Raw genomic sequence first — 27288 nt, forward strand, 5'->3', positions numbered from 1 at the left:
TTTCCCATGTCTATTTTGAGCCTGCTGCAGAAAGTTTCTGCTGAAGGATGTGTCTCTAAGTATGCAGCGCAGAGATATGTCACTGTCTGCCTCCCCATGTTCCAACCCCCTTTAACTAATGACAGCCACCCTCTGTGTGTGTGCGTGCGCGTCTACGGGTGAGTATTTTAGTACATACATGTGTGAGTGTGTAGCTATTTGTGCCTCAAGTTCAGAGGGAGAGAGAGAAAATGTGAAAGAGCCGGAAAGGAGAAAATCACGATGGAGATAGAGTAGTGTTTTTAACTGAGGTGAAGCAGTGATAGAGGGAAATGAAAAGGACCAGTCTGAGAAAAGACAGATCTGAAGGAAGGGAGGGATAGGATGGAGTATCTTCTTTCATTTTCTGAGCTGGTTCGATAGCTGCTGTTGCAGTCGATATTTCCTGTGTTTACACAGTGTACGCTTTAATGAAAGTCAGACACCAGTGTGTGGAACACGCTCACACACACATATCTACAGTATCTACAGTTTAAAGAGAGTATTTTCCCCCCTACGTGTCCTGGCCTATGTTTGTTTATATGGTGTATACAGAGGGAGCTGTGATCAGAATTAGCGTAACAGCCGAATGACTCATTCATACAGAACTTACTCGCTACCTCTTCCTTTGTTTATGTTTTCATCCCTTCATCCGCCCTCGTCTTGCTTGCCGTCTGTCATACACACACACTTTTCCACTCGCTGCCTTCCAGTTTATTTTTGGATTGTGGTACTAAGAGAGCAAATACTAACCACATTTCCCTCTCGAAAGGAACAAATCACTAAACGCGTGTGGAAACATATAATATATGACATGTGGTGGAAACTTTTGCAGTTTAAAAAGGTGTAAATATGAGCCAGAGGAGGGAAAAAAAAGAGGCAACTGAGGAATAAAAAGATAAAGAAAGACAAAAAAGGTTATCTGTTGACTTAAGCTATCATTTAGGCCACTTGGTAGTGCGCGCGCACACACACACACACACACACACACACACACACACACACACACACACACACACACACACACACACACACACACACACACACACACACACACACACACACACAAACACTCTTGAGTTAGAGGGCAGTGATGGGTGGTTAGGCTCTGGCTCCATGCTCAGTTGAACAGAATGGGGCCGTAGAGATGATCCATGGGTGATTATGTCTCAGCTAATGGGAGATCATTTCCCGCTTAGCTGGTCATGCTGGAGATAGATGGGGCTTCACACATACACGGGCGCTTTCTCCTTTACACATACACACACCCATCTCTGCATAAGATGGAGGGCTGTTTGTCAGACCTGCTTTCTTGGACAGGTAGTGTGAAGGATGGAGAGACAAGAAAAGGGTGGGGGCACGGGACAAAAAAAGATGTACAAAGAAAAACGGCCGAACATGACCGCTTTTATATTACATGAATTGTCACTCATCAATATTGCTCCCTCATCTTTTTTCCGTGCATAATAGTATATTTCTAGGAGCTTTCTCACTTTCTGCGCCGTCGGAGAAATAACAGAAATGAGCGTGTCATGAAAATCAAAATACACAGTATGATAGTTTCTTTTTTCCATTTTTTTAAACAGGCAGAAGCCATGATGATAATCAGAAATAAAATTTAAAAAAAACAACAAACCTTTCAGTTCAATTATATTCTTTTTCTTTAAGACGCACATGTGCTTTCCCAAATATAGACTTTTTTTTTGGAAGTAGTGGTAGCAATAGTTGCTGAACTCAGTAGCTTTTTTTCTCCTCACATGTTGCTGATGACACCGATCGGAAGAAAGTGTTTCATGTTTTTAATTGCATAAAAAAAAAGTCAAACTTCTTAGGAATGATGATTATTTGTCCGTGACTAGCAAAATAAACATTTGAAGCTTTAGAAGGGAAATGTGTTTAAATATTGTGTGATATGTCCATGAATCAGAAACACACATTCACTGAGCTCCCTTCGCCTTCCACCAGAACTTCTCCAGAGTGAAGATGCAGGTCACCATGTCTCTGGCCTCGCTGGTGGGCCAGTCCTCCGATTTTCAGGAGGAATACTTGCGACGCTCCCTGCGCACCATCCTGGCCTATGCAGAGGAGGATACAGAGATGCAGAGCACTCAGCTGCCCTCACAGGTATAAAATAATCTCACTCGAAACTTAACAGCTCTTACCTGCATGCAGCTGATATGCTTTTATCGTAACCTTAAGCCTTCCTCCTGTGTGTATGTCTGCATTTTCAGGTGGATGAACTCCTAAGAAATCTAAACAGTATTTTGTCTGACACGGTGAAGATGAGGGAGTTTCAAGAAGATCCTGAGATGCTCATGGACCTCATGTACAGGTGAGAAACCTTAAGCATCTGCTAATTTAAGTAAAAAAAAAAAAAAAGCTGTCTCTGTCTTTAGTGTCTCACTCTCACCCTTCATCTCTTTCTCTGTCTCATCCTTTTGTGGCTTCTTCCTACGTTTCACTGCTGGTTCCCATTTCTCTGTGGTCTGGGCTGTTTTGCCTCTATTTGCCGCGCTCACTATGGTAACCATGTGGTAGCAGTTTAGTCTTCTGATCCGGCTTTGTGTATATGCAAATGCAAACAGTATGTGTGTGAGAGTGAGACAGAGAACACGATGGGGAAACACTGAGACAGAGAGAGCATACATGTGCTGTTGTTGATTTAGGCACTCTACCTCTACATGCTTCAATGTCACCTCCATGTATCATTTACCACGTTGAATTTCTGCTATGTTCGGGCTTTAGTTGTGGTCGCTCGGCAGGCGTCTGACAGCTTTACAGAAAAAAAACAAAAAAAAAACATGTTAGCTTTTACACACTTACCTACGCACCCTGACATTGGTCATCGATTCAGGAGGCATTTGGTTTCCAGATGCTTGAATTTATTTACATGTATAGTTTGGTGACATGGCTGCTTTTCAGGAAACTCTCAGAAGTGTTTTGAATTTATCACCATACTATAGTTAGTTAGTAATTCACAAAGGTAAGTCATTCCACAAAGAGATTAGGTGTTCCATGTTTTTTACTGCCTTGTGTAATCCATAATGCTTCCCTTTACTGTAATTAAAGTCAGGACAATGCGTCAGTTTGAGCAAGAATATACATTTTATGATTCCTTTTTATGTGGTGTTTATCATCAATATAAAGCCCATTTATTTGTAATTTGTCCACGTTTTGGGTAGCGTTTCTTCAAAGTGCCTGTTGTAATGTGCTGACATTAATGCAGCTGTTGGCCCAGTCTTATAGGCAATGAATCCATGTCTTCGACTATCAGCTCACTTGGTCTTGCGTTGCAGCTTTCTGACCTAAGTTGAAAGAGATTTTAATCTTGATTAGACTATTAGCTGATTGCAAACTTGGAGATTAAAAAACTTCTTCCTCTCCAGGATAGCAAAAGGCTACCAGACATCCCCTGACCTCCGTCTGACCTGGCTGCAGAACATGGCTGAGAAGCACAACAACAGGAAGTGTTACACCGAGTCGGCCATGTGTCTGGTGCATGCTGCTGCCCTGGTGGCCGAGTACCTCAGCATGTTGGAGGATCACAAGTACCTGCCTATTGGCAGTGTCACCTTCCAGGTAGGCACTGCATGGGTAGCTACACAGCAGGAAACTAATATTTAACATAGCTCATGAACAAAACCAAGTAAAGAGCAACATTTATGGCCACATGAAGAAAGCAGCCGTCATTTGTTTGTTATGGCTCTTGGTTAGGGTTAGGGTTTTGTTGAATGGAGGCAAACCAGCACACCACACCAAAAGCACACATTTCCCCAAGGATTATTTCCATATTTGTTTGTATGTGTGTCCAGAGGGGGGAGCTGTACACTTATAACGTCGGCATATAAATGTGGTCCCCTGATATCTGCTCTTCGCACGCTGCCTTTTAGGATGAGGAGGAGGGAAAAAAACCCCAAATGTGCTCTGCTGGGAACACACGGAGGAGTCTGTGTCCCTGAGCGAAAAACAAGCGTTTTTAACCACACCAAAGATCATGGTCTTATCGACGAGCTGTGTCACACACAGGACCTCCATGGTGCTCTGGCACAGGGCACTCTACCCTGTAACAGTCAGGGAGCCATCGATCGGACGGTCATCAAATTAGTTCCATTTCCCACTGTAGGACATCTTCTTTTAGGCCATGTGATTGATTGATTATTTGATTTGGAGGGCTGGGTGATTGATTAGCTGACTGATTTCTTTCCTCAGAACATCTCCTCCAATGTGCTGGAGGAGTCTGCGGTGTCAGATGACATTCTGTCCCCGGACGAGGACGGAGTGTGCTCGGGACGCTACTTCACCGAGAGTGGCCTGGTGGGCTTGCTGGAACAGGCTGCCGAACTCTTCAGCAATGTGAGCCAATAAAACTGAATTTAAATGTCATTTATTTGCATGTAACATGAGTGTAAATCTTTGGAAATCAAGCTTGTAACCAGGTTTTTAGGTGCCAACTATTCAGGTCGTGTAATGAAGGTCATCTGGTGTAAAACTTACTTAAATTAAACATATAAATCATATAATCTGTCCCCAGAGGGGAACATCTGAAACACGCTCTCACGTAATGAGATAGAATGGTAGCTGTTTCCTTAACCCATACTATGTATGTATTCTTTCTTGTGCTGAAAGTAGGTGTAAGACTATTGATGCAATGGTCAATATGAATTTGAACATGCAAAATGTTTGCATCGGATTTTGACTATATCGTAAAACCTCAAGATTTCCATTTCTTGTGTTGAATTCAACAATCCCCCTCCAATTTGGTCCTACTGTCTCACACTGATGGCTGCCTCTCGCATCAGGGTGGTCTCTACGAGGCAGTGAACGAAGTCTACAAGATCATCATACCAATCCTGGAGGCACATCGAGATTTCAGGAAACTGGCATCCACTCATGATAAACTTCAGAGAGCCTTTGATAACATCATTCAGAAGGTAAATACGTAAATGCATCATTAATTTTTCTGTAAAGTTAAAGGAAGATAATAAGATTCTGAAGTGCGTTACGTTAATAGACATTTTGCAAGGTGAGAAGGTATTTATTTATTTATTTTTTTAAGTTTTTTATATAAAAGTTATTCCAAGCAATTTTCCACTTAATATAATCACATAATGAGAAGAAAATATCTCAGGTGTCATAGTGATTTAAAAGTCTAATATATATTGACCTTGTTTCCCCTCAGGGACATAAAAGAATGTTTGGAACGTACTTCCGAGTTGGATTTTATGGGGCCAAGTTTGGTGACCTGGATGAACGGGAATTCATTTACAAGGAGCCTGGGATAACACATCTGCCTGAGATATCACACAGACTGGAGGTACGGGTGTGTGTGTGTATGTGTGTGTATGTGTGCGAGAAACTGTCTCTTTCAACTTGCACACCCGTGTCAATGCTATCTTGCCACACATATAAAACTTGGATGTGACTCCTCGACGTGCACTAATGGAATCCCACACAAAGATAAATGTTGGCGTCACTCCTAAAAGTATCAATCAGAATGTTCAGTTTTTTGGGAAAACAAATAAAAAAACATAGATTCAGGCCACAACTTTCACACAAGTGGAGATGAACTTGTACTCAGATGAGTTGACAGTGTTTTTACATCGCGTTGATGTACAACTTTCTCCTTGCCTGATGAAGTTCCAGGGCCCATGTCTTGAAACATTACCTTTCTGTGTTAAGTGACAAAGTGCTCCTGAGCCGCTGGGCCTATTTTTATTGCAGAAGCCGGTGGCTTCTCATGCAGTTCTGTATGAGGGCTCAAAGGTCACACATTCACAAGTGGTTTATGGTCTCACCGTACACTGACTGAGATTTCACAGGATTTCCTGAATTTGTTCACAGTTTTCTGAACAGCAGACGGTGAAAAGCTTCCATTCTGCACAATCCTGTGTTGGTGTCCTAGAGGTTAAAATAAGAAAGCAAGTGGCTGTATTACTTTCATAATCACCACCACTGTAGGCTTTGAGCAACACCCCTATATAAACAGGTGCCAAATGGTGGCTGTTCCATTTTCTTTCAGGATGTTTAAAAAATGAGGACAGAATTCTATTGTGTACATGTGACTAAGACCGGAACATTTTCTCTTTTTGTTGAAATGTTTGGCAAACCAGCCAATATTTAAATTTGTATTTTGGTACAGTGACTGTTCAATTTGTTCTTCTTGCAGAATTTCTACTGTCAATGTTTTGGGGAAGACACATTGGTGATGATCAAAGATTCCACCCCAGTGGACAGAAAACAGCTCAACCCCAGCAAGGTATGCAACCATAATGTCACAACATTGATTGCGGAACTTGGTTTGCATATTTCTTTCTCATTTGCAGCTATAAAATGGAAATGTGGTTATTATTTTAGGTTTGTGCTTATAGCACTCACAAAATGTGTATATAAAAATGTGCTAACTGGTTGTAAAGGTTTCTTGACATCGTGTAAAATCACGTCATGTGAACACTGACTTCATATTTACGGAGCATGTAAATGACCACGTTGGTCTGAGTGTAAAACACTTCCTTCCTCCAAACAATTAGGTCTTAAAGGGTACGTGCATGCAGGAAATTGGGAATTGTATGGTAAAATACTCCATTCATTCATTGAAGAACAGTCAGAAGAAGTGGAATGTGCACGCGCACAATATAAAGCATTCAAGACAAAACAACATGAAAACAGTTTTGAAGTAAAAAAAAAAAAAAAAGTTGTCCCCATAGAAGAAATGCAAAAGGCAGTTGAGCACAGAGTCGAGGCTGCTCTGTGTCTTCATTCAGCACGGAGGAGGCTGCACGGAAAGAAAATAGATAAACACGTAATAAACTAAAAGCTTAAGCACAGTTTTTCCATCACTACCAGAGCCCTGCTTTTATGGATGAATGCAATAAAATGCCGCTCCTCCGCAGGCTTATATTCAGATCACTTACGTGGAGCCATTCTTCGATGACTACGAGATGAAAGACCGGCTGACAAACTTTGAGAAGACCTTCAACCTGCGGCGGTTCATGTACACCACGCCCTTCACCAAGAGCGGGCGGCCTCGCGGCGAGCTCAACGAGCAGTACAAGAGGAAGACCATCCTCACCACCATGCATGCCTTCCCTTACATCAAAACCCGCATCAACGTCATTCAGAAGGAGGAGGTAAGCGTGATTACATGCTGTTTTATGCAGTTTTTTTTTTAGAAACTTCACTTGGGTGGCAGAGGTCCAACAACATTTAATACAGCAACAATTAATAATTTGGGACTTCGATTGTGTTTGCAGTTTGACCTGACACCTATTGAGGTCGCCATAGAGGACATGCAGAAGAAGACGCGGGAGCTCGCCGTGGCCACACACAGAGAGCAACCCGATGCTAAGATGTTACAGATGCTGCTACAAGGCTCTGTCGGGGCCACAGTTAACCAGGTAATGAGCACTGCAGATTTCTTTGTGCCACTTTGTACTTGTGTCTGTCTGATCCTGTTGGAGCTGAAATGATCACTTACTTCACATTTAACTAGATGATGACTGTGTGGCCATAAACTGACACTTTGTGTCATGCGCTGCCCTTTTGTCCCCTGGCTGTTTGAGGAGATTAGAGCAGAATGATTTACCTCTATTTATGTTATCACATGTACAGTTTCCATTGTAGTCACAGAGTGCAGGTGGGAGACATGACAGCGATCACACATCAAAGCCCTCATCCATAACCTTAATCTTTCCTTTGCTTTTCTCCTGATTTAGTTAAAACGTCAATTCATGGCCCCTCTTCCTTTCATGTCTGTGTTGCACAGCGAGCCGAACCGGAGGTCCCTTTGATCTGATAGCTTCCAGGTCCTGCCAACATGGTGAATGTTGGGAGTAATGATGAAGCTCGCCGTAGCGCTCCTGCCCCCTTCCTCCCAATGTTTTATCTTCTTGCGTCTAATCTGACAGGTCCTTCGCTCCAACCTGATGGTTGTATACATAACGCTAATGCTCAGCAGCTCTGTAAACATATAACTCTTGGCTGTAATCAGTACAGCAGGCTGGTTTTCTGTGTGCAGGTCCGACCGAGGACTGAGGCCCAGGCCTGATGCGTTTATGATGCTAATCAGGGCTGTTTAAGTGTGCCTGTCGCGATGCAGGCACCGTGCGAGCGTGCTGCGGTTTTATGATGAATATAAGTTGGGATAACAAGATCTCATACTGGGCAAATGGGAGCCAAATGGTTGGGTGTACGCAGGGTTAGTGGTGACATTAGCCATGCAGTAGGCTAATCATGGCTCCCTTTCTGACCTGATCTCTTCCTCATGTTCTTGTTCTCGGCCCTTAGCTGCATTAGGTATTCAGTTTGCAAGTCATTTCCCCGTCTGAACGAGGGCCACTCTCATCCCTCCTTTGTTCGTACCCTCTCGAACACTTCCTCTCTTTCCTCTTTCCTTCCTCCACTCTGTTTTCCGTCTTTCTTTCTTCACGTCTCTGACCCTGCCTCTTTGTTTCTGTCCCTTTCCTGCTCTCTCCGCCCTCCTGTTGTAGGGCCCATTGGAGGTAGCCCAGGTCTTCCTGAATGAGATCCCAGCGGATCCAAAGCTCTTCCGTCACCACAACAAACTGCGCCTGTGTTTCAAAGAGTTCATAATGAGGTAAGATACGATCAAAGAATCGCTGCCTAATGGCATTAACCATTTGCGAGGACTCAAATGGTTAATGCGTGTATATACAACCCCCTGATTGTGAAGATTAATTCAAAACAGGTTACTTTAACACCTGAAATATTTTCGCTGTCTTTATACCCACAAAAACACAATTTTACTAAGTCTGAAACTACATATATAGTATAGCTCTCACCTGGGAAATGTCATTAGACCCAGTGCCTCCCAGTGGCTAAAAACAAATGCTCTCTCGTCTGCCATTGGAGAGAATCACATATATTCATAACACCAAACAACATATATTTGAAAAGATTTGGGGACCACTTTGAAATTTTGTTAAGGGCTTGGACTCTTGTGATGACCTGACTAATTGCTTAGTCCACTGCACTAAGTGCTACCGTTGAAAGATGATTTCCAAGCTGAAGAAGCACAAGAAGCTACTGTTTTACTTTATTGTTTGCTGTGGGTTATTTTGTGTGTGTTTTGTTTGTTTTTGTACCTTTTATTTTGTTTTCACAATTCTCTATAATTAAGACCATGTATAAGCATCTCTCTGTAATGCAAGAACTTGTAATTAGTGTATTAACATGGTAAAAATTTATAAAATATATATATGGCAAAAAAAAAAAAAACACACGATAGGGTTTAGAGCACAATACCACAAAAAAGACATAATAAAAGAAAGTTTCCTGGTGAGCAGTAACTTAAAGGAGTTCACTGGCTGGTGCCTTTGTGTCTCTATCATTAGCTATAGATAGTTTGACACTATTTTGTGTCAATGAAGGAATTGTAGGATTATAGTAAGAGGCCAGAAACCTGCTGTTGAGGATAGGTGTTGGTGGAGATGCAGGGATACTTTTTTTTTTATTGATTGTGTGGTAGGAACATGTATTGTCACACAATTTTCAATTCAGTTCAATCTTATTTATGTGGAGTCAGCTACTCTAAACTGTTTTCTTCTGAAATGATAGAATTTTATTGTTCTCAACAGTCATTCTTTATATCTTGAATATTCAAAGCACAATTTTGGCATCGTGCTGATTTTCTGTAGGAGCAATTTTGGATTTGTGGGCGCTTATGTGTGTGTGTGTGTGTGTGTGTGTGTGTGTGTGTGTGTGTGTCTGCGTGCGCAGGTGCTTTCTTCTCACACTCATGTGCAGTTTGCCTCCAAAAGGTTGTTTTCATTTTCTAACCCCCTTGTCACATTCCAGCTGCCTTGATTGTTACAAGCAGGTTGGCAAATATTTACTGTCATTTCAGAAAAGGTTTATTTTCTCTCCTAAATCTGGACAAGCTGGCACAGGATCCTCTGTATGCCAATCTCCTCAACTTGTGGAATTCAAATAAAGAAAGAAAGAAAGAAAGAAATCAACTGGAGAAAAGGCTGAAAATGAGCTTGATTTTCCCCACTGAATTAAATGTTTCCTTGTCGCGGTTCATTAAATTTGAGAAGCAATTTACAGACCATCTTGGATTAGCTTCATTCTTAATGTAAATAAAGTCATTATACTCAACAACAGTGTGCAAGGTTTTTAAAGTTGATTACAGGGAATGCTAATTAAAACCTGGTCTTCCAGTGGTGTGATCTCTTTTTCTGCTAGAATTATGCTATCCAGATGTAATATGCACTTGAAATGTGGGTGTGTACATTTTTTGCCCAATCATTAATACCTCATAACTCAGAAATGTTGATTTTGTTCAGACATGCAACAAGTTTAAAAGAAACATTTTTTAACAGCGTCTCCTCCGTCAATGACTGATCTGATCTGATTGTGAGGACAAAAGCATCAGCTTATCCATTCACCTTCCATACAGCTTTATCCACCTTAACTCTGAGCCGTGCTGATCTGAGCTCCACTGAATTTGGGCGTCGGCAGAATACGCCCTGAACGCGTCATCAGTTCATCGGATGGCAATTTCAGAGACTCGCCCACACTTTTATTCACACCTATGGGGAAGTTTAACCTCGAAAGTGCATGGAGGTATTTGGACTGTGGTGGAAAGCCAAAGTAACCAGATAAAACCAAAGCTCACACAGAGGGAACATGCAAATTCTACACAGCGTGGCCTGCAAGCCCGGACTCCGAGCAGGGATGGCTTGCAGTGAGGCAAGCATACTAACCACTACACATGTGTGTGAGTCAAGTATTTTACAATCATGTAGCAGGAATGGTTCAAGAGTAATGGCTGAATGAATGTCTTTTTCAGCACTTGTTTGTTGTGGATTACAACAATTGAAACTCTTTATTTTAGAAACTACAAAGATTTAAGCTGAATTTGTTTTATTTGTTTGGAAATTATGGCATTATTCAATTAAGTGTTAATGTGAGAATGGCTGCCTGTGTTCCATTGTATGTCTACTGTGTGTTTTGTAGCTACACCGCAATTTCGTTGTACCATGTACAATGACAATGAAGCTTCTAATCTAGTCTAATAATCTAATGAAATACACACTGGTGATCAGGAACTTTTCCTAAATCTGGTGATTTTATATGAATTACATAAATGTATGCGGCATTTTTTACAGAATTGAACTCGGGCCTCAAAACCCCCCAAATGATACATTCATAAGTCAGTGTAGGTCCACATATTTCAACATTTACAGTTTGGGATAGTGGTGGGCACCCTTGCTTTAAAGCACCAAGGTTCCCAGTTCTGGTCCAAGTTTGGTTTGGAGGACTTTCTGTGTGGATTTGCATATTTTACCCGTGCGTGCTGGGTTTTCACCAGGTACTCCAGTTTGTTCAAGAACATGTATTTGAGATCTGTTGTTGACTTTAAATTGCCTTTAGGTGCCTCGGGTGGCTGCGGCCACGGACACTGAACCCCAAACTGCACTCAGTGGATGGACTGAGTGCCCTGCATGGCAGCCGCCTCCACTGGTGCATGAATGGGTGAATGTGACTAACATTGTAAAGCACTTTGGAGGCTGTTAAATCAGTGGAAAGAACTGTGAAAGGGAACTCCATTTACCATTTAGGTGTGAATATGAGTGTGCGTGTTTTTTGTCTCTCTGTGTTGGACTGGTGATCTGTCTGTGGTGTATCCTGTTTTCGCCAAAAATCAGCTGGGATGAACGTCAGCTGATTACAATTCTGCATCAGGTGAAGCGGTGCCGGCGTCGGGGAAAGTAGCCAGTCCTCAGCTTAAAAGCAGATGAATTCAAAGAAGTTGTTAAAAAAAATGGTTTTGCCTAGGAACAATAATAATCTTACAACAAGCATTGATTTGATCTGATAGATTTAAGTAGATTTTGGGAATTTAGGTCTTAATAGACAATTATAAATGATGTTAATGCCACTTGTCTGCAAGGCAAAATCTGGAAGTTCCCCCCAAAATCAATGAAAAGTCTAAAACCATGTAATTTGTTGAATTTTTAACGGTGTTGCACAGACTGACATTTTTGAGCTACAGAGTATTGGAAGAGATTCATTGACAGCTTGATTGATCAGACAGGCGTCTGAGCCTGTCATAAGCTTTAGGTGTTGCTGCTGTCAAGTCTCACCTTTCCTTTATACTGGTCTGGATTATTTATGTTCTGTGGATTATTAAGAAGACAAGACAGCGTTTCTGTACTAAACGTGTTTAAAATACAAAGAATGTGGTCAATCTATCATCAGGGAAGAGATCTTCATGGAGCAAATCCAAGGACTCATTTTAAAAATTTCAAGTCATTATATTGTGACTCTAGTCTAGATAAAGTGAGCTTAAAATATGGCAGATGGATAGATAAACCATGGAGAGAAAAAGCTACATGGAATATTTGTATCTGTTTCAATGACTTTGGAAATCTGTTGGTCTTTAGAACGGGTACAAATGCTCATGCCCTTGTGTATTTTCTGTAGGCTGTTTCATGACCTTGTCGTTTCCAAGTTACTTCATTAAAAGCTAAGAGATAAACTCAGACATGTGTTTGCAATCATCCCCCTCGTTCTGATTTCCTGCAGACAACTTTGTGTGTTGGCCATTATGCTCACCGTGATGAAGTAGAATGGGGGAGGCGGCATATTTCCCCTCAGATTATAGTTCCGCTCAGATTCTTTGGCGCTTCTCTTTATAATACACCGTTGTTGTGTTTCTAGCACAAGAGGGAATTGTGGGATTTTTATTTGTTGTCATTTTTTGATTTGAAGCTTCACTTCAACAGCTTCTCCAGCTGCGTGTCGAAATAACCTTGTTGGCCTATAGCCTAGGTCACGTTTAAGTACTGTACTTGTAACAGTCCAATAGGTGTATTGGAGTTCAATGCCGACGAATTCAAAAATCAAATCATTTAGAGCTATGGTATAAACGGGACTAAAATCTATGTCCAGTTGCTACTGGATATTGTTAGCTTCGAGAGCAGATTGCAGCAAGGCTGCTCTACACTGCATCAGAAAATGACTGTACAGTTTTCATCCGAGACAAACTGGTGGTCTCCTCTCTTGTCTCGTAGGTGCGGTGAAGCAGTGGAGAAGAACAAGCACCTGATCACATCAGACCAGAAAGAGTACCAGCAGGAACTGAAAAAGAACTACAACCGCCTGAGAGAGAGCCTGAGGCCGATGTTGGAGAGAAAGATTCCCGAGCTCTATAAACCCATCATCAGGCCGCGGCTGGAGAACAGGTGAACAAAGATGGCCAGTCGAATGGCTAATACTGCGTTGACGAGGGCGAAGGAGCTAAGAAGGCACAAATCATTGATCTCTTTGTCGCGTTGAATGATTGCTCAACCAAAAGGAAGGTGCGGACAAACAGAGCTGATTAGAGATCTGTTCATGTCACCTTGCCAAATATTGATTGCTGAACAAGCACCACATTACACACACAAGGGCCACATTGTGGATATGTATCAATGAATACTGATGGTAATTTTGATTGACAAAAGTAACGATGAACCTATTCAGTACAACGGTGCATAACATTAGCTTTAAAGAGAATACATGCCCATTTCCTAGCTTTTTGAATGGATAGAGTTCAGATTATTAGCATTTTCTCAATGAAACGATCTTGTATGTTGGTTCGAAGGAGCAGAAAAATAACTCGTAAACACTTTCTAAGAGTTGTGATGTATGAAAGCATCAGAAATTATTCAGCAATGAGGTAACAAACTGTAACAGGCACAGAATGTACATAGATGTCTATTCGGCTCCTCCGGTTTACTCTCAGTGAGTTATTGACTTATACTGTGGACTTGGGTGGTTTTTACACCGGATGCCCCTCTTGCCACAGGAGGTATTTGGCTCCTCCACTTTAGGTCAATACTTAACCAAACATGTCATCAGGGGGATGAAAAGTTGATACCATGCAGTATAAAATGCTACTCATTTACCAGCTTAGTTTTAATTGGCTTGATACAAGTTGTGAAAACCTTTATTGTGTGCCTTCAAGAGGTGATGCAGGACCTAATGAGTTAAATTGCATTGCACAGTCCTCTGATATAAATTAGTATTTGTCGGTAAATATGCTTCCATAATAAAGGGTTCAGTTTGTTAGCAGTTATTGACTTTTCCCTGCCGTGAGCTTTTTCATTGTCATACCTTTTCTTTTGGGTTTTTTTTTTTTCTTTTCTGTCCTTCACTCTTTCTCTGTCCTTTGTCTCCCACAGGGATTCTTTCAAACGTCTAAGTTTCCGCCGAGCTCAAGAGGAAAACTCCTGAGATGCCAGAACTTGCCTGAGTGAGAGCACTGTGGAGAATGAAAGCGAGGCCGTTGCTCAACCTGCGTGAAGAAAAGAACGAATAAGATAAAAGAGGAGGGAAATAAAAAGGGGACTGCTGGTGATACTCTTGCACGCTGCTGTGCTGGAGTAGTACATTGTGTCCACAATGGAAGGCTCGCAGCTTCTCAAGTACCCAGCAGTTTGTAATAAAGTCTGCTGCACATCCCTGTTCAAGATGCCCCAGCTGTTTGGAACAGGAGGCAAAAGAAGAGTGTGAGCATGTGAAAAGCAAAGTGTAGCTTATTGAGCATTTCACTGTAAAAACTTCCAATACTGTGGCTTTGTCATGTTTCTTTTTTGTTTTTTGTTTTTTTTATAACTTCAAGTCCTAATAATGCTGCAAACTTTTCCTGTGGGCTGGTAAAGAAGCTGATGTCCTGGTCCAGCACTTGTATGGGTGCCAATTCTGTTTGTTGTCCTTCATGTGAATATGTATGTAAATGTTTTAGTAGTTTTGCGTTTATTTAGATACAGTCTGGAGTAACAACGTTTTGGTGCCATGCTGAAATCACTCTGTACTCAGTGATGATAAATTATTCTGCAATGTGCTTAAAGGGCCTCTGAAATTCCACTCTGGGCGTCTGTGCATGACCTGTGCCAGTTAGAGCAGAAAGAGTGGAGCTGGATTTGTGCTCTGGAAAAAATAGGTACAATTCCCTGTGTTAACCCCATTCGTGTCTGAAAACTATTGGCCATACAGTAATTTAACAATTTCGCTAAGGGAAGAGTTTAACTTTTAAAGGGTTATCTTGTATGAAATCATGTAGATGGCACATTGAATCCACATTTTGTACATAGTAGAGGTATTACATCAGATCATTTCAACAATGTTTACAGAACTATGACAAACTATTTTGCAAAGAAAAAAAATATTTTTAGATAACTTCTATAATTATATTAACTGGAAATAATATCCAGTGGTCAAGTTTATGTTGCAGTAGTTTCAGTAAATAGAGAATGTCCTACAAAATGCATAGTGCCAAATTTGATTCCTCCCTTATTTTCTTATCTTGTTTTTTTGAAGTCACTCAACACGGCTGTGTTTTGCAAAGCAAATCCTGTTTACCACATATTTCAGAGTACATTCCTGGAGAGAGGTGGAATATTGCTTTGGAGTATTAAATAGTGATGACCTGATTTTTATTAAACGCCTGTAAAACTGCTCATTTTGTTTGGTGTTATGTCACAGGACAAACTGTCTCTCAGTAATGTAGACAGTGTGGCATTTCAATAATGGGTATTCATTTTACGTACATTGTCACAGCTCGTTTGGATTTACTTTGCACTTTTCTAGGTACATTTGATATTTATTAGCTGTTTATTTTTTTAATGGCTTAATAAACTAAAATAGAGCAATACAGTTTGTGTATTGATTATTATGTATACCTATTTTTGAAAGTTGTCGTTATAAGATATGGGGGCATCTAACCACTTGAGAGTGTATTGATGTTTGACTTTTTAGTGTTATATTAAACATGCAGATTTCACTCGTCCTGCATGTGATGCTGTTGAAAGATCTCAATAAAACTTAATATATGAACTCTCAAAAATGTGTTTAATCAGTGTTTTCAACTTGAAAATGAAACAAAAAAGGGATATGCTTCCAAAAAAGCAAGAGTGCTTACCAATTCTAAACACTGACTTAATATTTTAGGTAAAAGTAGAAAAAAACCTTTCTTTTTCTCTGATGAAGTTGTCCTTACTTCAATGTCACTATTGTTTATAGATTTTTGTAAATTTCTGTCTTCCTTCATTTGTCATGCATGAAATATAGAATTGGATATCCAATTACCGATAGACCGAATTATTCTGTAAACATTTTTTTTTAATTTACCAATAAATTCTGTTAGTCTGAGTAGTTAAACCATCTGTGAAGTGTCCACAAGAAACATTTTTTGGCTAACTTTGTACAGCTTTATTATCCACAAATGGGTGCCAATAATTCTGTCCAGAATACATTTTATTTGTTGTTGTTGCAACTTTCCAGTGAGGCACATTGTGCTGAATATTTGATATTTGTTTGTTTATTTTTTTTATTTTATACCATTGACTATTTTTGGAGATATCAAATGCACTTCTTTTAGTGAGATATTAAATGTGAGTTTCTAAATCAAATAAAAAAATAAAAATACATATAAAAGAGTGAAAAAAGTTGCAGGGCAGGTAAGGTGTAGATATTGATTTATATTGTCAATAGAGTTATTTAGAAAAAGGGTTGGTTGATGGTGAATTCGGTTTGAGTGTGTTGCACATTTAAAAAATCTTAAACTCCAAAATGTGCATTCACACAAAGTGTGAAGGCTGGAGCTGAAAAACAGCTGAACTACAGAAGAAGCTCAAGAAAGAGAATTTAAGAAAAAGTTAAAATATTTAAAAAAATTTTTTTTTGCTAAAAGGTATAATTTAGCAGTAATTCGGGTATTGAAACACTAACTTTGAAGCCAGAGTGAGTTGAAATGAAGGAAACAGGCCGCGCGAGGAACTACAATCTGCCTACAAACAATGTGACGTAATCGTTGCGCGACGGCGTCAGGACGAGGAGGCAGCAGCTTCAGCAGGCGGCTCGATCCGTTCGGAACACGAGAAACGGACAGCACGTGATGCTCGGCGGTATGTAGACAGATGTTTTGTAAACTGTTGTCAAACACACGATGAGCTACAGTGAAGCCACTGAATTCTGTCGATACCGCCTCTGTGGAGTGTTTTTAATGCGGGGGCACAGTTGTAGAGTTAGTCCCTCTGTTCAGTCTGGTAGTAGTAAAATACTGCAGCAAAGTTTCCACATCTTTGTACATGTTATGTTACACGTTATTTCTCTCTGATCTGACTCAAACATCCATGAACTAGAAATGCATTGGGTAGTCAACGGGGTGAGGACACTTGTGCACACACCTGTCTTAAATTGATATTTTATTGACCTTTAAAAATAAATCTAGTGGATGCAGCTCTACTCATAGATACAGTGACTGTCGGTGGTAGCGTTTAAAAAAATAATAATGTATTTAAAAGGTTTTTGAAGCATTAATTCCCTCAAGGTGTACCCAAATCGAATCAATAAGGAAAGCTCTATTCAGGACTTAACATTTTTGTAGTTGATGAAAAATCTTTGGTTTACCACATAGTATACGTTTATGTCTGACTTCTGAGATCATTTCCATTGAGTCAGAATGTTTAGATTTGCTGCATAGAGTATCATTATTGCAAACATTGTTTAGAACCTTGGTGTGGGGGTGGTGATGTGTGCAGTAGGAGGACATACTCTGGTGAGATAAATACTTTTTTCCTAGCAAACATTTTCCTTTGAATTTCTAAGAAGAAATAATAAGAATTACAGATAATAGGTGAAGGCTAAAACAATTTCATATTTTTTCTCAACACATCTTCAGAACTGAAGTTATTATAAGTATAATGGGGATAGATCATGATATAAAATTTGCTTGAGTGAAAAACATCTGTGCACCACAGTTGCAGAATTGTTATAAACACTGTCTAAATAGCAGAAGAAGAGTTGCAAGCTTTACTGTTTATGTATACCAACTGCTATTAAAAAACAAATAACAGGAGGTCAGACATTCAACCAATAAGTACAACATTGTGTATCAAAAAGTGTGGAGCCATAATGTGGTTTGAACTCTGGGATGGCAGAATCACCCTTCTACATGGTGGATACCTTTGAGTTGGTAGTGATATTAACTTTTTTTTTTTTTTTTGCCAAGCTTTATTCAGGATCTGAGCCGAAGCTAAATAGAAGGCTTGTCATTTTAAAAGCTCTCGCATACACCAGGATGGCTTCAAAGCCTTGAAGACAGTCAGCTGGCACCACAGTCGGGGCTTTCCTCTGTTAATAATCCTCAATTAACACCAATCAAAATGGGATCATGAAATGTATTTCCTGGTTTGAAAAGACTTCTCGAGGGAACATGTGCTGGCTGGCACTGAAGTTTGAGGTGAGCAGTCAGATCCTGCCAGATTTTACTTAATTATAGTGACAGGCAGAATGTTCTCATTGAAAGAGGTGAGCACCTCAGCCCAGAAAAAAAACAAAACTTTGGAAGATGACCTAATAGTTTTGTCAAAAACACATTCGGTGACTCACAGCACTGAAGTGCTATCCAACTCCTGTCTGAGGACCCACTGACCTGCATGGTTTGAATGTCTCGCTGCTCCAACACACTTTTTTTTTTTTTTTTTTTTCAGATGAATGGGGTGGTATCAGGCCTCTGCACAGCTTCTTCATGACCCAATCATTTAAAACAGGTGTGTTTGACTCTACTGGACAGAAGTTTGAAACTCAATATCGACATTCACAATATTCATATTGCAAAAGACTGACTGAAGTCCATGATGTCTCCATGCACTATACATTCAATCAACACATCTCAACATATTTGGCCAAACTGATGATGCCCTCCTCAGATTTTATTTCACTTTGTTAATTCAACAATACATCATACCAGGTTGCCACAGGCCAGAAGTCAGAATCACAGGAATCAAGTTAAGTGACTAAAAACAACTAAATCAATAACTGCTCTCCTCTTAAAATGCCAGTGGGAACTATAGAGACCTACTTGTCATTGAAAAATAGAAATAAAGTGATGCAGTTGCATTTAGTTAACTTTGAGTCCAAGAAGAGGAAAAGCAGTTATGTATACAGTTTACTTATGCCAAGTTATATCACAATATTCAACATGAACACATATTCCAACCAATGTTGTGCATCTGTTATGGGAACTGAAAAAACAAAAGTGAATTTGTTTTGTTTTTTTTGCTCTTTTAGTGCGAGCTATCTACTCCTCATCTCCAGCCGTGTGACATGGATCCAGATGCGCACCTAAAACCTGAAACAGATGACCTTCCTCTCCGAGCTAACACTAACCACATGCTTGTCAGGCACTATGTGCTCGACCTAACAGTTCATTTTGACCGCAGGGTCATCAGTGGTAGCATCATCCTCTTCCTGGAGGCATGTATTGGAGTAAAGACTAAAGCAGATGATGACATCAGGGCCAATGAAGCTGCAGAGGCTGGAGGGAGTCGGCATGGACTCATGTCTCCGACTGCAGCCGAGAAAGACATTATTGAAGTTTCACATTTTTGGCAAAACACCAGTGATGGTGATTTTACTTTGGTGCTGGACTGTTGTGACATTGATGTGACAAAGGTGGAAGAGGTTGACGTCAGTTCTGTGTCTGCCACATCAGACCCCCACTCAGAGATTGCGTCTGAAAGGTCAGCTAACATTACAGGGAATCCACAAGCAGCCTTTATTCAGAAGCTTATCTCCATGCCTGCTGACCAGTGGAAGCAGCAGCAACAGTTGTTCTTACTATGTAGCCGAGCTCCTAGCGCTCAAGATGGCAGCTCGCTGCATTTCCAAAGAGATCCGTGGAGTCTGCAAGTAAGAAAGACAGACGTGGCTACCCCTCAGGACTTCCCTCGAGCGGTCAGAATCTGCTACGAGACGAAACCTGGGAGGCTCAGTGAGGTGGACAGAAGACCAGGACAAGAGGTTTGTCTCGGCATGTACAGTAAATCACTCGGACTGTCTCATAAAGCAGTAGATTAGCTGTCGTCTTCCTCTTGTCGAGTTTATAGCTGGATAACTTGCAGCACATCTGCTTTGATTTTCGCTGCTCAAGTTACACCGTAATATTTTGAGCTTGCCATGCAAGAATAGAATAATACTCATTCATTAATTCACAAAAACACACCTCAGGCTATTGTGTATTCGGTATTGTGTGTGTGTGTGTGTGTGTGTGTGTGTGTGTGTGTGTGTGTGTGTGTGTGTGTGTGTGTGTGTGTGTGTGTGTGTGTGTGTGTGTGTGTGTGTGTGTGTGTGTGTGTGTGTGTGTGTGTGTGTGTGTGTGTGTCTTCAGTAAAGCCTTGTGAGTGCTGAAATGAGGATTGTTTATAGTTTACCATTGTTTACCCTTCCAGGGTGTGTGTTTACACTGCCGGTTCTCCCATCAACAACCGAGCCCTGTTCCCTTGCCAGGAGCCGCCTGTTGCCATGTCAACATGGCAGGCAACAGTGCGGGCCCCCAGTGAGTGCGTGGTTTTGATGAGCGGGGAGGAGCTGGCTGTACCTATTGAGGACAGGGACACACGTAAGCTGTCGTGAAACTTTGATTCATTCTTACTAGTGAGCACTCAATTTTATTGTGGCACTCAAAATGACTATACATAGTTATTGTCTTTGTTTAGCTCCCTACCCATAATTAGCATACTGCTATTTGTTCGAAGTTTGAAGCACACTTCACCAATTTGTAAGTAGTACATCAATTAAAGTTGTCGTAAGTAGCTGTTATTAATGTTAATCCACTAAATTAGTTAATATTTAACTCAATTTAACAAAGCATAGATTGTTTAAACAAACGTTTATTTATTTTCTTACATAGAGAAACCTAATGGTAGTTCAAATGAAAAAAGAGATGTGTGCGGAACTCAAAAACCATTTTGTTGAAAGCAGTGAGGCAAAAGGTGTAAGTAGACTAAGCAGGTTACATTTGGTGTTCCGGATTGATCTTTCATATCGCTTTGATGTAGAGTGGGAAATCATGGAAGGAAAACAAGGGAGTTAGTGCGATTTGGAATTTACACAGATAACCATTTGAATAAATACTTGAGGAGATAAAACCACTCTGAGCCTGGAGAACTGTTTGTGCAAGCGCTGATAAAACGGTGGAGGTGGACACGGGTAAAAAGTACTTGCTTTCGTGCTATTTTTATCATTACTGGGAGCTAAACCTTGCTATTGAAATCTTGTCCTGCTTAAAAACAACCTAGTTTCTGCTTGACTCATACCTCAACCTTTAAAAACTCCTTTCACTTCACATCTCTGATTTTTTCAGCATCGCATTGACATTTGTCTCCACAAGCGACCAATCACAATCCAATATCTCAGATGAGGGATGATTGAGTAATTTCCTTTTTTTAGCCAGAAGAATCCTATCCAGTCATATACAATGCAGCTGTACAGTTTGAGATACATATGTTTGATATATTGTTGGCAGAAGTATCTTTGCTGATTGGTGAGAGCACAGGAACAAATCTAAGAGTCCGGCTCAACAGTGCAATAAAATCAAAAGCCAATCCTGTTCAGATTCTTTCTCCATTCCTCACTTCCTGCTCTCTGTCTGTCTTCAGAACTGATTATTACGCTTCTGTCTTTGACATTTTCAGTCGTTTTTGCCGTTTATTTACTTTGCAGACTTTTTAATATGGAATTACTACGTCACTATGGCAATGCCTGCGTCCACATTGACTCTGGCGGTGGGCCACTGGCGTCAAGTCACAGCAGAAATTCCCTCAACTGTGGAAATATGGGAGAAGGACAATTCAGACTGTGGCAACATGGCCAAACCCAGGGCTGAAAGTGGAGAACGGTCTGAGGCTGAGGTTGTGTCTGGACTTGGAAACTCCACTGGTGAAGCTGTAAAGTTCTCTTCACTCCCGACTGGCAGGTACTTTATTATTTTTCCTAAGTTCTCCTCCTGTAAGACATCCTACTTTCCCAGACTGTTATTAACCTGAGTCTGGACCTTCTACATTCCAGGCTAAGACAGTTTTTTTTTTTTCAGCCATCCAAAAAAGAATACAGGTGAAGTCAGGGTAATGGAAAAGAGTGCAAACACTCATTGAGTCTTTTTTGACAAACACCTTGACTCTTCCACTATAGTACAGGAGGTTCAATGCAGCATACATTTCTTTATAGAGGTACATCATATGAATAGTAGTTTGGGGCCTCTTTAAAGGGAGGGTTTACGGAGGGCAGGGCATGGCTGGGCCAGGATCTCCCTCTTAACTGGGCAGCAGGTTGGCAGATCTGCCAGTGGTTTCCAGTAATCCTCCTACTCCTCTTCCCCTCCTCCTCCGCCTCCTCCCCTCATGGTTTTCCTTCAGCCGCAGTCCAGCCATAGCCTGCTGCAGGCCCCATGAATCTCCAACTACAAGGAAGGCCTTTATTTTCAGTGAATGGCTGGAAGAAAACTACTTGGCTGTCGCTCAAAACCTTTGGGATGGCTCTGAGCTGAGAATGAAGTTCAGGCTGGATATTGGATTAAAGTGAATGAGATTGCATGTCGACGCATAGATATTTTTGGGATCGTTGTGGTTTAATTTTCCTGATGTGTATGTTCCACATTTCCATTGGTTTTCACTTTCAGGCTATGTGCAGGGAGACGGCACTCATTGTACCAACTGGTGTTCCTCAGCTCCTGTTCGATGGATTCTTTAAATAAGAAAATAAATTAAATTGTTTTTATTAACCTTGGATTAAACTTTCCTTCCCTGTTTTAATGTATCACAGCAGAGACTGGACCACCCGCTCAGATTCTGCATTCTGCTGCTCTTCCCTCGAGGCAGAGGGGCTCTCTGCAGCTGATTATTCAGGCACGGTATATGACGGCATCTACTGTTCCCATGGCGACTACCCTTGCCGATTTACCATGCGGTCGGCTTGGATCCAGCGGGTGATTCCACATCGTGTGTTCAGCCCCGTCTGCCTGCACGAGAAGGCCCAGGTGACGTCTTGACGAGGAGCCACCGAGACCTGAGCTAATTAGATTTTATATAATTAAAAGGGCCACATAGCATCACTTAATGCTTATGTCACTGTGCCAGGGGTTCTCTGCTGGCATTTCTCCGCAGAGTGGGAAAAGTATGAAGCTTAATCTCCATAAGGGCTTTTTTTTAAAACATTCCCAATACTCATGTACACATACATTTCTTTCTTCAATCATTTTAAAAAGGTCAAATTCAAAATGGAAACCAACACCTGTTGTCACATGTGACAATAAGTCCCACATTCATTAGACACATTTGACTCACAGTACTGCCCCACAGCAAGAATATCCCAGAATCTGAACAACACTGTGGAGTTTGCATGTTCTTCCTGTGTGTAGAGTTTCTCTGCGTGATCCAGTTTACGCCCACAGTCCAAAAACACGTGTTCCAGGCCAGCTGATGACTGAATGTGAGGCAATTTGTCATTGTCTTTGCCCTGAGGATTGATCGACAAGGATGTACCCTGCCTGTGCCCAGAGACAACTGTGGTTGGCTTCAGCTGTCATTTCGCTACCTTGAATTGAATAATCTACTTCAGGGGGGAATAAAGTAGTGCAATTACTTTACTAGTCACTGAGAATGAAAAAAGTATCTGGTTATTTGAGCGTTTCTTCTATTATTTTTTGTCTTACTGATGTCCACTTGGCTGTGTCATTGTAGTGTTACTGTGACACATCTGCTTTTGCCGTCAGTAAAGTGGGGGCCAGTCTTGCGACTTATTCACTTATAAAGTTCAATTGGAGTCAGACTGAAGAAGAGGCTTTATGAATGTGAATGCTAGCAGGTCCATCACATGTTTTTATATCAATGCTGATCATCAGTATCAATAGGCAGACATAATCCAATTCAATGAAATCCATAAATTGCATAATTTTCTTCATCATTCTGACTGATGTGATGTTTTTGCAGATGGTCCTCAGGCTGCTACCTCGATGTTTGGATGCAGCCCACACCGTTTTGGGGGTTCACCCTTTTCCCCGCCTTGACGTTGTTATCGTCCCCGCAGGGTTCTCCAGTCTGGGCATGGCCAGGTAATGACGCGATGAGTTCTTTTTAAGATGGTCAATAGAGCAGATTGTGCAAAAATGTTTCAGGAAAAAAAAAGGAGTGGAGTTAAACGGTTCACACATCTGTTAGTTCAAAAGTCTCACTCAACAACTTTGAGAGGATTTCTGCATGTTTAATGATACAGGAAATGGCAAAACGGCAGAGTTGTTTGTCTTCAACCGACATAAACAACTCCCTCGTTGTGTGATGGGTTCCAAACTCCTGCAAACACATGCGCACTCACACATGTATAAACAACCCCCCGCAGCTCCTGAGCTGTACAGTATGTATGTAGTGTGACTTTTCACTCATCAGTATGCTTACTTTGCAAGATGCCCTGTGACTTATGCCTCATGATGCGTCATGCATTAAGATTGCAGCAAAAATCGCTTGTGCAAAGGCTTGTGTGGTTACTGTGTATTTATGTCTAATAAATTATTCTCTATTTTTTTTTTCCGCATGTCTCTTGTATATATCATAGACTCCTATTCTAGGTGTTTCAATTTTTTTTAAATATTTTATATTGCTCTCTCCTGTTGGTGGATGGAAGGAATGCATACTGAGAGTGGCATCGCATAATACAACTCCCTGTTTCTCTGCACACAAGACGGGAAGCGCTAAACCATAAATTCATGGCAAAACCAATAACATTAAACCTCAGATTTTTTTTTCCCATTTTTTTTTAACTTAATTTGTTTCTCTCTTGGGTGCAGCAGAAACAACTTGTCAACAGCGCACTCATATTACTTTTTAAAGTGGATGTTGTGAACTGTTTGCTTTTTCATACATTCAGCAGATACTGAACTGCGTCAGACTTTATATGGAATTGTGTTTATAGCCACCTGATGAACGTACACACGAGGTCCAATAATCCCTTTGCTTTTTCCTCCGCTTTGGCCTTCACCAGTCTTGAGGGAAATATCAGGCTCATAACTGTTAAATGTTTCACCAGGTATTAACAAAATTGTTTGCTGATTGCCGCTTGTTAGTTTGTATATAGAGACTTCTTTAGAGCTTTGTGGGCTTAAAACAGCTGTCTGTTGCATCTTGACACAATGCCGACGACGAACGCCGCGAGAGTCAACCGGAATAGCCACCTTGCTGGCCACAAAACCAAAGCAATATGCAGGAAAATACGGAGAGTCTCTCTTGAGGGGAATGGCTGGGGTCACGCTTATCTCTGAGGTTATTGCTGCAAGTGAAACAAATTGTAATGATTTGAACTGTTGATGCACCACACTGTGAGGATTGGGTGTTACATTTAAATTGGTTGTGGTGTCACAATTTTGTAGGCAGTAATGTAAAAAGTGTTTGTTTTTTCAAATCTTTATTTATTTTTTCTAAGTAAGCATTTTAAGGGCTGCATGATTAATGGCATACTCCCTATTTCGAAACTCCCCCACTCTGTCTCAATCTGTTCTGCGGACATCCTCCACATCTGAATTCTTTCTGAATTAAAGACCTCACTCCCTTTTAAACTTTGCTCAGTCACTTGTTATCGCTCCTCTCTTCTCAAAATAACTGCTTTACAAATCTGCCTGTGGCACTGCTCTTCTGAGCCGCTTGTTGTGGTATTTACAACTGAGGTTGTTTTTCAGCCTCAAAAGGAATATTTACCAGCTGAAGCAACTCTAGATTAAAGCCAAACAAGGTGAATACTGAGAAAAGATGGCAGATGGACAATGACAGAATTTTCAGTCATTGTCCAGGATGTTTCCACGTTTTTCAATTCCCTTCCTTCTTTCATCCTGTTTCTGAAATGCACCACCGCTCTTTTACCCACCCTATGTTTGCCATCCCATGCAGCTCTTTTTTTTTTTTTCAAACTTTGCTCTTTTTTTGTGTCACTTCTATTTGACTTTCAGTATATCTCTTAACCGATTCACACTTTTTTTTTGGTCTCATACAGTTGATTATCTCATTTAAATCGGCCATTTTTGTTTGTTTTTTTTTTAAACCTGGGGGCCCCTGAACTCTAACCCAAAACCCTGACCCCTGTGATGAGGTGGCTCCTCCTCTTTCGGCACAGCTTCAGTGATGTCTGTATTTCAATAGGGAGTTCTGTTCTATCTGCTTTTAAAAGGTTCTTAAGGTGGTCTTTACCCATTCTGCTACACGCTGGATGAGTGTATATTTGTGTATGCCTGTCTGTGTGCAGCTTTAGCGGAGGTCTAGAAGCAAATGGGTGGGTGTAAAGCTACAGGATGACAGATTTACAGTTGTACGCACTGTAGATAATTCTCTGCTATGAATTCCTTTTCACCCTCACCCTGTCCGATGGTGCTCACCTCCCATTTTCCCCACATGTATCCTCCATTTATCCCTTTCTCCTTTTACACCATTGGACAGTCCAACTTTTGTTGCCAGTTTCTCTCTTTTTTCATCTCCTCATTTTTAGTTTCTATTTTTGATATCAGTATATTCGTCCATTCTCAAATCGCCTTTCAACACACTTTTCTTTTTCATGTGTGGTTGGTCATGCTTTGGTGTGGCCTCCGTCATTCCACGTTAGAGTTAATTTCTCTAGAAGTCATGTTTTATTTTTTTTTTCTCTAATATAATCCTTACAGGTGGCATATGGTATCCCAGTAGATAGAACTGAAAACAGCTGGTAGCCATATGAATTAACCATCAATGTCTGGCCTTTTTTCAAAATTGTGCTGATAAAGTAAACTGATTAGGGTGGTCGGTAAACATCCCGGTGTCTGCGGTCTGCAAACCACCGTCTCTCCTTCTCCCTGTCTGCTTTTCTCCTCCACATCCCCATTGGCCTCTCGAGAGAAAAGTGCCCCAGACAGGATATGAGCTCATAGCCCAATATGTATTCTGTGTGAAATTCTGACGTTAGAGCCAAGAGTGGTCTCAGTCCGAGGTATTTTTAACAGCAGGGTGACGAGAGGGTCGTAGCATAGACCTCGTTCTCAGCTTTGCATATTTATTTAGTTACTTCACCCAAAGTTGAAGTTGTTCTTCGATGCCTGACAGACCTCTGTCTGATATTTGATATATTTGTCCCCCTGATGTACCTATTTTAAACAGGCATCAAGTGCTGACACAGAGCCTGTGCTGCTGTGTCTCTCAGATGTTTTCTTTCACTCTTGAGTATTGCTCATAGGCACTTATCTGCTTTCCCCTGCATGCTTAGTCCTCAGTTAGCTGCAGATGACAGAGAAGAGATTTAGGGCCTTCATTAAGCTTGAGACAGCACCTGCACCGACTCCCTATAAAACGCTGCATGGTTCTCTACCCCGTGTCAACTCCCCACACCCTCCCCTCAACGCTGCTGGTTCGGCCCTGGATGCATCTGCACTAAACCACGGGGTTGTACCAATAGGAAGGCTCTGAGGTCAAACCA

The 27288-nt window shown here is 41.1% G+C and overlaps 2 protein-coding genes across 3 annotated transcripts in view; both read left to right on the forward strand.

Annotated features, from left to right (window-relative positions):
- Positions 1 to 15826, forward strand: part of dock8 (dedicator of cytokinesis 8) — a 52287-nt gene extending 36461 nt beyond the window's left edge. For both annotated transcript variants that reach the window (XM_080499487.1, XM_080499488.1), the window contains 12 exons: positions 1984 to 2142; positions 2250 to 2350; positions 3405 to 3597; positions 4228 to 4371; positions 4818 to 4949; positions 5198 to 5332; positions 6185 to 6274; positions 6909 to 7145; positions 7269 to 7412; positions 8505 to 8611; positions 13056 to 13226; positions 14208 to 15826. In XM_080499487.1, coding sequence (XP_080355613.1) covers positions 1984 to 2142; positions 2250 to 2350; positions 3405 to 3597; positions 4228 to 4371; positions 4818 to 4949; positions 5198 to 5332; positions 6185 to 6274; positions 6909 to 7145; positions 7269 to 7412; positions 8505 to 8611; positions 13056 to 13226; positions 14208 to 14259 — 1665 coding nt within the window. In that variant the 3' untranslated portion in view covers positions 14260 to 15826. The remainder of the gene's footprint in view (positions 1 to 1983; positions 2143 to 2249; positions 2351 to 3404; positions 3598 to 4227; positions 4372 to 4817; positions 4950 to 5197; positions 5333 to 6184; positions 6275 to 6908; positions 7146 to 7268; positions 7413 to 8504; positions 8612 to 13055; positions 13227 to 14207) is intronic.
- A 2691-nt stretch (positions 15827 to 18517) lies between these two features.
- The window catches only part of aopep (aminopeptidase O (putative)), a 76051-nt gene continuing 67280 nt past the window's right edge, over positions 18518 to 27288 (forward strand). Inside the window, 7 exon segments of the mRNA XM_080498958.1 lie at positions 18518 to 18578; positions 19099 to 19790; positions 19792 to 19830; positions 20259 to 20428; positions 21532 to 21784; positions 22630 to 22843; positions 23796 to 23917. Coding sequence (XP_080355084.1) covers positions 19135 to 19790; positions 19792 to 19830; positions 20259 to 20428; positions 21532 to 21784; positions 22630 to 22843; positions 23796 to 23917 — 1454 coding nt within the window. The 5' untranslated portion in view covers positions 18518 to 18578; positions 19099 to 19134.

This window comes from Blennius ocellaris (assembly GCF_963422515.1).
Source record: "Blennius ocellaris genome assembly, chromosome: 7".
NCBI lineage: Eukaryota > Metazoa > Chordata > Actinopteri > Blenniiformes > Blenniidae > Blennius > Blennius ocellaris.